The sequence below is a fragment of the Musca vetustissima genome, unplaced genomic scaffold, assembly GCF_032173495.1.
Source record: "Musca vetustissima isolate MV318-11 ecotype Yass unplaced genomic scaffold, APGP_CSIRO_Mvet_v1 utg17088, whole genome shotgun sequence".
NCBI lineage: Eukaryota > Metazoa > Arthropoda > Insecta > Diptera > Muscidae > Musca > Musca vetustissima.
The window spans coordinates 33,512-46,575 of NW_026885083.1; the positions used below are offsets into that span (position 1 = coordinate 33,512).

The window sequence follows — 13,064 nt, forward strand, 5'->3', positions numbered from 1 at the left end:
TAGTTTTTTGTAGTCGTCCATGTATTTTTGTTAACAAAATACAGGTCCCATTTATGATCCGATTTGGATGAAATTTAGCAAATTGGAGAAAATCGGTTCAGATTTAGATATAGCTCCCACATACATTTTTGGCCGATTTTAACTTATTGCTGCACCAACCTCCCAATAGTGATCCGATTGAGACAAAATTTTGCACAGAGTATTGAATTAGGTCTAGATAGTTACATGCTAAGTTTTGTTAAAATCGGTTCAGATTTAAATATAGCTCCGATGTTTAGTTTCGTCCGATTTAATGTAAATAGTGCACCAAACTCCCAATAGTGGTCCGACTAATGCAAAATTTTGCACAGAGTACTGAATTAGGTCCCGACAGATGTATGTGAAATTTTGTTGGAATCAGTTCAGATTTAGATATAGATATAGTGTCGTCCCATTTTATGTAAATGAAGCTCCATACTGCCAATATTTATCCGATTGAGACAAAATTTTGCACAGAGTACTGAATTAGGTCGCTACTGATGTATGCGGAATTTATATAACTACAGGATATTGTAGATATTAACATGTCTTGCATGTAGCCATAGTGGTGAAGGGTATCATATAGTCGGCCCCGACCGACTTTTGAATTTTCCTTACTGGTTGATATTGAATTTGGGATTTATAGGTCCACAAATATTTCCTAGATTTTGGTTGCACACACCTGTCTTCAATCCCATAAGTCATAACTGAATTGATTGCACAAATAGACAATTCAATTAACATACAGCCCAATCTTCAAAAAAAAAAATTTCAACACATTTATATTATTGCATTAAATCGAATTTTTATTTTTTATTTTTATAGTCCGAAACATATTACACTTTCCTCACAGCATCCACCTTAAACAGCTTCAGCAAAACCAACACGGTTATTTCCGAAATCGAAAACAGTGTAGTATTTGCCAATGAAGACATCACCCAAAATCCAAAAATCGGTACCCATTTCGGTGAACGAAGACATACATTGGCCATCGACTTCAACAATGTAGGCACTGGGAGGCAAAGTGAAGGTGGTACCACCAATAACGAAGGTGACATCGGGTAAGGTATCAACAGCCGAACAGTCAACATAGTAGGCGCCTTCATCTTCATTGTAGGTGCCACCGATTTCAGTGTTCAAGGTTTCATAGGCGGCAGAGGGGCATACAATCAAGCTGGTGCCGGTATCGGCAATAGCTTGGCAGTTATCACAAATGCTCTGGCCATTGATGGCACCAGAGGTAACTTCGAATTGCCAATAGCCTTGTTGGGAAACGGGAACATAGGTAATATCACCGGTGTACAAGCTGGAATCAACACCACCCAAAATCAATTGACCACCATCGGTAGAGGTACCATCACGGTTCAAGAGGAAGGAGAACATATCGGCATCAACTAAACCTTGCAAATACATATTGTAGAAGGGAGGCACAACATTGTCTTCAGCCAACGATTGGTAGGCCATGCCGAAAATACCATCGAAGTTGGAATCGGTGAAACTGTTACCGGGTTCATTCATAGCCTCAGCGAATACTTGATTCTTAATGGTCAAACCTTCAACGGTAACATCATCCTGGGACAAGAAACCGCTCATACTGCCGGAGCCATAAGAAATGGAGATTTGCTCACCATTGGCGACATAGGTGCTGGAATCATCGTGATTGTATTGGTTGTGTTTCTTGCAGGCAATATCCCAAATCCAACAGCGGCTAGAGGGAACCCACAAATTGGAGGAGCCAGTATCGAACAACACAACAAATTTCTGGGGTGGTGTACCAATGGTGATGTCACCATAGTAGGCCATGTTCAAGGAGTTTTCCAAGGGTTCATCGGTGATATCACGGCGTTGCCCCAAATGATATTTGGTAGCCAATACTGATTTTTCAGCACGAATATCCTTGGCGGTCTTGACAAAATTCTCATGCTTGTGAATTGGTACACGTACCAATTCGGCACTGGCGACAGCCAAAACGATGGCTGACAGAGCGAAGTATTTGAACATGTTGAGAAACTGTAAAAAAGGAGTTGTATTAGAAATATTGAAATATTGTTTGTAGATTTATTATTGTATTACCTTTATTTTAATTGAGGTTTTCCGAAAAGAAACAACCCAATTACTATTTTGTATTGTGGCGAATTCGCCATATTTATACCAAAAGGATAATCTATCAAATGTCTGGCATATTTCAATATCGAAAGAAAGTTTGACACACTTTTCAAGATAATACATTCACAAAAAATGCACTTAAAATCACGATGACATCTAATTATTGTCGTAGAGAACAATATGTTTACCATAGCAGACGCCAGATGATAAGATAACCATATGGGAAATTTCGATTTCCCAAAATAATGGGGTCAAATTATGGTTTGTTAAAAACAAATTATTTGTGAAATTGCAAGATAATTATGTTATTGTTTATATCTGCAGTCAGTTTGTGCACTTAATAATCAGGTACTAATTGATGATTAAGACATATAGGGAATTTTGAATATTTACGAGACTTTCGAAGCACGGCCATTTGTAAAATTTATATACATTTTGGCAGATGTTCTTCGGGTTCTTGTTTTCGTAAATTTTTCATCTAAAGCTCGGCATGTGACAGTGTATTCGAATGTCGGTCGAATGTGACAGTGTATTTTTTTCCAAGCTATTGAATTGTGTACCATAATAACGTTCATACTCACATATCATTGCATAGGCGCGAGGATTGAAAAAAAATGTTATCATAAGTGTATGATATCTGAAAGTGATTATTTTGAAGAAGTAAAAAATTGATATTCATCAATAAATAAATAATTTCTAAAGAAATTCAAAAAAACTAGATATTTTTTGGACAAACCCAAAATACTTGTTGAGGATGGAAGACCTTGGCGAGTTAATAAATTAGATATTTTTCATTGTATATATATTCTTGATCGGAGTAAAATTCTAAGACGATCTAGCAATGTCCGTCCGTCTGTTGTATTTATAAATTCGCCTGATATTGGATTTATAAATATTGAAAATTTTGACCTGGTACTGGAGGTACCTGAATGAGTTGACCAATGGGTCCCATCTTCCTACATGATCAATGCTTGGTTAAGATAATAGGTTGTACAAAGTTTGGTTCAAATAGGTTAAATTTTGGCCATTTTGTGTGAGAGGTGACTATACTTGAACTAAGTTTGTAAGAACAAGTAAATAAGCGTTAAGTTCAGCCGGGCCGAACTTTGAATACCCTCCGCCATAGATATACTGGCAGGTACTAGAAATGAAAATATAGGGAACATACCAAAAAGTGGACGTATACCGACATTTCCAAAAAGGGATTATGTAAACAAAAATAAAAAATTCAGATATTTTTAATGGATAATTATACCCTCAGATTTATCGCTATTGAGGGAATATACACTCGAACCTTACGTTCTACATGTTTATCTCGATATCCTCCGCAGGTGAAATGATTACATCAGAGACTTCGAACCAAAATCAAAACGCGGAACAAATCAGATAACCATTATAATATAAACAAGTGAAAAAGCGTTAAGTTCGGCCGGACCGAACTTTGGATACCCTCCACCATAGATATACTGACAGGTACTAGAAATGAAAATATAGGGAACATACCAAAAAGTGGATTATGTAAACCATAATACAAATTTCAGAAAATTTTAATGAATAAATCCTCAGCCTTTGGCTAATGAGGGTGTATACACATTAACACGGTGAAAATGTGCCTTTTCGAAATATTGGTTCTAAACCCCATCCGTTTCAGAAAATTTAGATTTCATCCAAACTTTGCCCATCTTATTATTTCTTCCAAACCTAGTTCAAATTCGAAGATGGGGAATATCGGTTCACTCCTTCTGGAACCTCCACACAGGGGCTAGATCTAAATGCGGCTATAGTTCATTGTCGAACCTTACGTTCTAATTTTTAATCTAGCTATCCTCCGCAGGAGAAATGATTACAACAGAGTCTTAGAACCAAATTCAAATCGCGGAACAAATCAGATAACTATTTTAATATAAATCAGATAACTATTTTAATATAAAAAAGGGGTTATATGGGGACTGCCCCAAAATGGGGGCGAATATTAATAATTTTTGCTAGGGAGATTTGTTACCATATACGACTACAAAATACCAAATTGCAGCGAATTCGGTTGAAAAATGCGCTCAAGAACCCCAAAATACCGAAAATAGGGGGTACCCTTATATGGGGGCTATCCGAAAATATGGACCTATATTCATAATTTTTTGTGGAGATATTTTGTGCCTATTAAGAACTCAAAATACTAAATTACAGCTAATTCGGCGGAAAAATACGAGCAAAGCCCCCAAAATACTGCGAATTAGGAGGTACCGTTATATGGGGGCTACCAGAAAAAGTGGACCTATATTTATAATTTGGGGGTACCCTTATATGGGAGCTATGCCTAAACGTGGACCGACAAAGCCCATCTTCGAACTTGACCTGCCTGCAGACAAAAGACGACTCTATGCAAAATTTTGGCGATCTATATCCATTCGTTTAGACGCTAGAGTGATTACAACAGACAGACGGACATGGCTATATCGTCATAGAATTTTACGCTGATCAAGAATATATATACTTTATAGGGTCGGAAATGATTATTTCGATGAGTTACAAACGGAAAAACAAAACTAATATACACTCCATACTATGGTGAAGGGTATAAAAAAGGGGGTTATATGGGGACTACCCCAAAATGGGGGCGAATATTAATAATTTTTGGTAGGGAGACTTGGTACCATATACGACTACAAAATACCAATTTGCAGCAAATTCGGTTGAAAAACGCGCTCAAGGACCCCAAAATACCAAAAAATTGGGGGTACCCTTATATGGGGGCTATCCGAAAAAATGGACCTATATTCATAGTTTTTTGTGGAGAGATTTGGGACCTATTAAGAACTCAAAATACTAAATTACAGCTAATTCGGCGGAAAAATACGATCAAAATCCCCAAAATATTGAAAATTAGGTGGTACCGTTATATGGGGGCTACCAGAAAAAGTGGGCCAATATTTATAATTTTTTGTGGATACATTTAGTACCCAATAAGAACCCAATGTAGCAAATTTCTGCGAATTCGGTTGAAAAACGCGCTCAAGAACCCCAAAATATCGAAATTTGGGGGGTACCCTTATATGGGGGCTGTCCGAAGAAATGGACCTATATTTATAATTTTTAGTGGGGAGATTTGCTACCCAATAAGAACTCATAGTACCAAATTTCAGCGAATTCGGTTGAAAAACGCGCTCAAGAACCCCAAAATATCGAAATTTGTGGGGTACCCTTATATGGGAGCTACGCCTAAACGTGGACCGATATAGCCCATCTTCGAACTTGACCTGCCTGCAGACAATAGACGACTCTATGCAAAATTTTAGCGTTCTATATCAATTTGTTTAGACGCTAGAGTGATTACAACAGACAGACAGACGGACATTGCTAGATCGTCATAGAATTTTACGCTGATCAATAATATATATACTTTATAGGGTCGGAAATGATTATTTCGATGAGTTACAAACGGAAAAACAAAATTAATATACCCTCCATACTATGGTGGAGGGTATAAAAATAATGGTTGAAATCCAAACTTTCGGAAAGGGTTTTTTCACCATATCAAAGTCTCATTAGCCATAAAACTGAGGGTAGAAGTAGCCATTAAAAATTTCTGACATTTGTATTTGGTGTACTTTATGGTATACATAATCGATTTGTAGTGTATAGGTCCATTTTTTGGTATGTTCCCTATATTTATACCCTACACAACAATCTATAATACCCTGACAACAGGGTATTATAGCTTTGTGAAGCCCCAAGAGTTTGAAACGCCGAGAAATATCGGTCCTAGACCCACCTTTAATTATACCGATCGTCATATCTCGACTAGCTGAGTCGATCTAGACATGTGTGTCCGTCGGTCTGTCCATTATAATTTTTATAATTTGTTTGGCCAGAACCCATCCTACATGCAAAATTTCGTGAAGATTGGTCCATATCTTCACGAAATTTTGCATGTAGGATGGGTTCTGGCCAATGAAGACCCCTATTGTTTTTGGCAAAGATCGGTTCATATTTAGGGGATGAAATGGACCAAATACTTATTTTTTGTCGGTTTTTCTGATCGCTCCAGAGGCCGCAATTATGGCCCAAACAACTCGAATTTTTACATGGAGAAGGGGCCAAAGAATAAGCATGCCTGTTTTGATAAAGATCGGTCAATATTTAGCGGGTCAAATGGACCCAGGTTTTTGTGTGAAAATTTACAAAAATTGTATTCTATAGCGTATATATTTACTCCTGAAGGACATAGAACCGAGAAGTTTATAGTATATCCAATATGAGTCGTAGGCCTTTAAATTGATACCAATTATATAGTCGTATGTACTCGGATGTGGGAATTACAAGTAAATATTTACAGGTGCTTACGTATTCAGATATTATTTAATGGCTTAACCACGCTAGAGGGCGGAAATGTAGCGCTGATCGCTTGGAAATGTTCCATGAGGTTCCAGTTATGGTCAAGGACAACGCCTATAATTTTCCTTGATGATCAGATAATAATTTTTGGATTAAGTGGGCCGAAAACTTTTTTTTATGTCGAACATCACAACACAATCTGGGTAAGTAATTAGAAGGGTTGTACTGAACATTAGTAATATTCGGAAAATATGTCAGTGTATGGAAGAGGTGCTGTTGACCTCTAATCGGGCAAGATGGTGCGGTGCAACTATCACGAAATATTACCCAGGCTCGGAATAAAAATCTGCAGAATAATAGAGTACTGTGTTAGTTGTGTAGGGTATCGTATGGTCGGCTCCGTTCGACTATACTGCTCCGCTCACTGGTTTCGATTCTATTGAGAGCACGATATAGCTTACAATATTTAAGGTAGAGCTTTATTACTTCTCACATCCACTGCTACTATTCCTAGGGTGATTGGTATTGAAAACGTTTTCGTGTATAACACATCTAACCGTCACCTCAAGTATTCACATTTTGGCGATTTTGGGCTGGGATTTCAAACGAATTTTCTGCAATTGTTTGGGCATGTTTAAGATTATCATGGGTACAACATATTCCTACCAAAAATGTTTCGGCAATGTCACATATAAACATATTCGGTATTTTGGACAAATTTTTCTAACGTGTTGGCGCTACTTTTATACCCTCCACCATGTGGCGTGCATTTGAAATATCCTAAAAAGATCGGGAAATTCATTTGGTAGCCATGTCATTGTAAATTGTCTGCTAGTAGGTTGATTATTTGGAGAAATGAATAACCATATTCAGATAATATAATTGAACAAACTGAGTAAAAACAAGTGAAAAAGCGTTAAGTTCGGCCGGGCCGAACTTTGGATACCCTCCACCATATATATACTGACAGGTACTAGAAATGAAAATATAGGGAACATACCAAAAAGTGGAGCTATACAGACATTTCTAAAAAGGGATTATGTAAAACTTAATACAAATTTCAGAAATTTTTAATGCATAATTATACTCTCAGCCTTATGGCTAATGAGGGTGTATACAATTTAACACGATGAAAATGTGCCTCATCGAAATATTGGTCATAGCCCCCATGTTTCTTTGGACCACATCCGTTTCAGAAAATTTTAGATTTCATCCAAACTTTGCCCATCTTATTATTTCTTCCAAACATAGTTCAATTTCAAAGATGGGGAATATCGGTCTACTCCTTCTGGAACCTCCACACAGGGGCTAGGTCTAAATGCGGCTATAGTTCATTATCGAACCTTACGTTATGACTTTTTATCTAGCTACCCTCCGCAGGAGAAATGATTACAACAGAGTCTTAGAACCAAACTCAAAACGCGGAACAAATTAGATATCTATTTTAATATAAACAAGTGAAAAAGCGTTAAGTTCGGCCGGGCCGAACTATGGATACCCTCCACCATAGATATACTGACAGGTACTTGAAAAAAATATAGGGAGCATACAAAAAGTGTACATATATCCACATTTCTACAAACCGATTATGGTTCTAAACATTTGCCCATCTTATTATTTCTTCCAAAATAGTTTAAGTTCGAACATGGGGAATATCGGTTCACTCTCTCTAGTACCTCCCACACAGGGGCTAGGCCTAAAAGCGGATTACAGTTCATATATATGAATATATATAAGTTTAATTATCGAACCTTTTTCTAGTTTTTTTCGCATCTTCCGCATATAAAATGATTACAACTGAGTCTTAGAAACAAACCCAAACACGGAACAAATCATATAACTATGTTAATATAAAAAGGGGGTTATATGGGGACGACCCCAAAAAGGGGGCGAATATTAAAAAATTTCGGTAGGGAGATTTGTTACCATATACGACTACAAAATACCAAATTGCAGCGAATTCGGTTGAAAAACGCGCTCAAGAACCCCAAAATACCGAAAATTGTGGGTACCCTTATATGGGGGCTATCCGGACCTATATTTATAATTTTTTGTGGAGAGTTTTGGTACCTGTTAAGAACTCAAAATACTAAATTACAGCCAATTCAGTGGATAAATATATATCTACTAGCTACATATTAAACATAAGCTGTAAACATTTTGTTGCCTGTGGGCAACATTGAGCCATAAAGGTTTAATGGAGCTGCAAAGCCCCTACATTTCTTTCCTTTGCTCGAAATGATATGACATTTTGCATAGATTTCAGAATGACATGTTTATGGTACATATATCTATGTATATCACACATTTAATTTTGTTCGTTTTTATGTCGATGATCCTCTAAAGATAATATGTTTGTTCTATCAAAAAGACATTGTAAGTATGAGCATCGGCTTCGTCCGACTTTTGAACTTTCCTTACTGGTTAGATATGGGACATTAAACATAACTAAACCTATATTTTCCAATGATATCATAGACACTACTAGAGATCATAAATAATCATAGAATCAGATTTACATATAGCTCTCATATATATATTTTCTTCAGATTTTAAGTAAATGGTGCACCAAGACCAAAAATGTTTGCCGATTGGCACATAATTTTGCAAAACATACTGGTGTTAGTATATCCCAACGTGTGTTTTGTGAAAATCATATTCATATTAAAATATAGCTTCAATATATATTTTCGTTCGATTTTGATTAAATGGTACACTGAACTCCTCATATGTGTCTGATTGTCACGAGATTTTGCACAACTTATCAAATTGAGCCTAGAATAACTTTGAGGCTTTTTGTTGAAACTGATGCAGTTCTATACACCCTCTTCGGTGAGAACCTTTAAATGGAGCCTATGTCTAAACGTAGACTTATGTCGAAAGATTTCTGCATAAATGTATTTGACGTACAAGAATCTGGAACGTGAAATTAAAGCCAATCAAAGGAGAGAATTCGGCTAAAACCTTCTAAGTATCGAAAAAGGGCATAACTTGGTAGGAAAATGTTCTTAAAACCCTTAAAATAACGAAAATTGTGTGGCACCGTTATTATGAAGCTATACCATAATGTGGGGGATAGGGGGCACCTTTTGAACAGCGCTCATAAAATATCGGCTTAAATTTGTTCCAACTCGGTAGCAAGATTTGCTACCCATTGAGACCTCAGATTGGAGCCAGTTCAGGCGATAATCGTGCCTATACTCCCCAAAATACCGAAAATTGAGAATACTGTTATATGGGGGCTAGCCTAAAAAGTAGTTCAATATTAATATTTTTGTATAAAGATTATATATACAATATACAGTCACTCCGGGTAAAAAATGTGCCCAAACTCCCCAAACTATTTCTATGGAAATATGAACCAATATTGATATTTTACGGTAGAGTGATTTTCTACCCAATGAAAAACCAAAATATCAGATTGATGGCCCAAAATCAATAAAGTATCGAAATTTGGGGGTACCGCTATATGGAGCAATATTATTTATTTTCGGCAGTAAGATTTGCTATCCAATGATATCCCATATTCAATACCCAACATCCTAGAAATAATAGTAATAATAGTATATAATATATAATAATAATATTTCAGAGCTCTGTCTTTAATATTGCGAGCTCCTCGTGATTTCAACAGACTGACAGACGGACGGACATAGGTGAATTGAAATACAATTTTATTCGGATCAATAATCTATGTATTTAATGGGGTCTCAGATGAATATACACTCAACTTTATTAGAATTAATAACCCCAGTTCATGACAGAGCCAAAAAATACACTTTTTAATATCGTTGGAATATTTGATTTCCGAAGTGGCACTATTTAATTACAGAAAACAACAACAAATTGTCTAAAATTTCCTTAATGACACTAAGTCACACGATTTTCTATAAATAATACGAACAATAGCTTCTTAATACGGGATAAGCAGTATACTTGCATATATGCACAAAGTTCACCCTATTATTTGGAAATCCGAACTAACCCCCATGGTATATAAGTGCTTATCTTATCGAGCGCTTCTGTTTGGATAAACATTTTCTGCTATAAAACTAATTAGATATTATTGAGGTAGAATGGTTTGTCTTATCATTAAAAGAAATTAAACTTTCTTTTGATATAAATTTGTTAAACAATAACTTGATTTTTCTATAAATATAGCCAATAAGTTCCAATTCAAAACAGTAATTGGGGTATTTCTTTTAAGAAAACCACAGTTATATCCAAGGTAATATCTATTTCAATATTAATTTATTCAATTTCTAATTTTTAACTTCTTATTTTACAGCGTTTCAAAATGTTCAAGTACGTCGCTGTATTAACCATTGTGTTGGCCTTAGCCAGTGCTGAATTGGTTCGTGTACCAATTCGAAAGCATCCGAATTTTGTCAAGACTAGACGCGATGTCCGTGCTGAAGAGACGGTGTTACGTTCCAAATATCATTTGGGTCAACCACGTTCGATTGTCGACGAACATTTGGGAAATTCTTTAAACATGCAATATTACGGTGACATCACCATTGGAACACCCCCACAGAAATTTGTTGTGTTGTTCGATACTGGCTCCTCCAATTTGTGGGTTCCCTCAAGTCATTGCTGGATTTGGGATCTTGCTTGCAAGAAACACAATCAATACAATCATGATGCCTCCAGTACCTATGTCAGAAATGGTCAACCAGTCTCCATCGCCTATGGTTCGGGCAGTATGAGTGGCTTTTTGTCTCAGGATGATGTTACCGTTGAAGGTTTGACTATCAAGAATCAAGTATTCGCTGAGGCTATGCATGAACCCGGTAATACTTTTACTGACTCAAATTTCGATGGTATTTTCGGCATGGGTTTCAAATCATTGGCTGAGGATGTTGTTGTCCCACCCTTCTACAATATGTTCACACAAGGTTTGGTTGATGCCAATATGTTCTCGTTCCTCTTGAGGCGTGATGGTAGCTCCACGGATGGTGGTGAGTTGATTTTGGGTGGTATTGATTCTAGCTTGTATACCGGCGAAATTACATATGTACCTGTTACCAAACAGGGCTATTGGCAATTTGAAATGACCTCTGGAGCCATTAAGGGTGAAAGCATTTGCGATAACTGCCAAGCTATTGCTGATACTGGTACCAGCTTGATTGTATGCCCCTCTGCTGCTTATGAGATTTTGAATGCGGAAATCGGTGCCACCTACAATGATGAACAAGGTGGTTATTATGTTGACTGTTCCGCTATTGATAGTTTGCCAGATGTTACCTTCGTTATTGGTGGAACCACCTTCACATTGCCTCCCACTGCCTATATTGTTGAGATCGATGGCCAGTGTATGTCTTCGTTCACCGAAATGGGTACCGATTTCTGGATTTTGGGTGATGTCTTTATTGGTAAATATTACACGGTTTTCGATTTTGCCAATAATCGTGTGGGTTTTGCTGAGGCTGTATAAGGTTGATATTGTGACTGGGTGTAATGTTTGGAAAATTTAAAATTAACGAATAAAAAAATAGTTTCTAAAAAAAAAAACTTTACTTAAACTGGTTTCGGTAGAAAATTTATTTTGCAAACATATGCCTTTAGTTGAACCCTAAAAAATCAACTCTTAGGTGAATCTTGAAAAGTATTCCTTACAAAATGTACGCTTAGGTGTACCTCGTTAAAAATTCTTCATTGATTTTGACCTTAAAACAATATTCCTTAAAACAAGCTGGTCTCAATTGGACTTAAAAAAATTGACCTTTATAAAATATTTCTTTATAAAATCTACGCTCTTTAGGAGCCTAATAAAATATTTCTTAAAAAATCTACCCTATTTGGAACCTTTTTTTTATAAATTTATGCTTATATGGACCCTTAAAAATATTTCTTTTAAAATCTACGCTCATTGGGACCATGCAAAAAAAAAAAATTACGCTCGTATGGACCCTTAAAAATATTTCGGTAAAAAATATACCTTTATGGACGTACAAAAAAATAGTTGGAGCCCCAAAAAATATTTCTTTAAAAAACTTACGATATAGACAATAAATTTTTTTTAAATAAATCTACTCTCATATGGTCCCTTAAAATATTTTTAAAAAAATCTACGCTCATATGGACCCTTAAAAATATTTCTTTAAACAATTTCTTTAAAAATATATCTTTAAACAATCTATGCCCATATGGACCCTTAAAAATATTTCTTTAAAAAAGGTACGCTCATTAGCATCTTGAAAAAATATTTCTGTAACAAATGTAAGCTCTTTGGATCTAAAAAGCATATCTATTTAAACAGCTGCTCTCATTTGGACCTCTAAAATATATTAGCTTGGGCAAAACGAACCCTTTTTATACCCTTAACCACACTGTGTTAAAGGGTATTATGTCTTTGTGCATATGTTTGTAAGAGGCAAAAGGAATCGAGATAGACCGATGGTTCCTTTTGAGAATATGCATAGAATCAATTTCTGAGTCGATTTATGCATGTCCGTCCGTCGATTGGTGTTAAATTGTAAATAAAGTACAGGTCGCATTTATAATCTGATTTGGAAGAAAATTGGCTCGAGGACGAACACTATTGAATTTGGGAAAAATCGGCACAAGGTACTGAATAAAGCCTAGAGTGATGTGTGCTAAGTTTC

General features: G+C 36.2%; 2 protein-coding genes across 2 annotated transcripts; one reads left to right on the plus strand and one right to left on the minus strand.

The window, feature by feature from the left end:
• Nucleotides 1-860: 860 nt before the first annotated feature.
• LOC133332197 (lysosomal aspartic protease-like) lies at nt 861-2,019 on the minus strand. The gene has a single exon (XM_061540576.1). The coding sequence runs from the start codon at nt 2,017-2,019 to the stop codon at nt 880-882; it is 1,140 nt and encodes a 379-aa protein (XP_061396560.1). The 3' UTR covers nt 861-879.
• An 8,725-nt stretch (nt 2,020-10,744) lies between these two features.
• LOC133332199 (uncharacterized) lies at nt 10,745-11,893 on the plus strand. Its single transcript, XM_061540578.1, has one exon. It carries the CDS (start codon nt 10,754-10,756, stop codon nt 11,891-11,893), a length of 1,140 nt encoding a protein of 379 aa, XP_061396562.1. The 5' UTR covers nt 10,745-10,753.
• The last annotated feature ends 1,171 nt before the right edge of the window (nt 11,894-13,064 follow it).

Excerpts from the sequence above, each read along its gene's own strand:
- LOC133332197 (XM_061540576.1), bottom strand. The coding sequence starts at position 2,019 with ATGTTCAAATACTTCGCTCTGTCAGCCATCGTTTTGGCTGTCGCCAGT.
- LOC133332199 (XM_061540578.1), top strand. The coding sequence starts at position 10,754 with ATGTTCAAGTACGTCGCTGTATTAACCATTGTGTTGGCCTTAGCCAGT.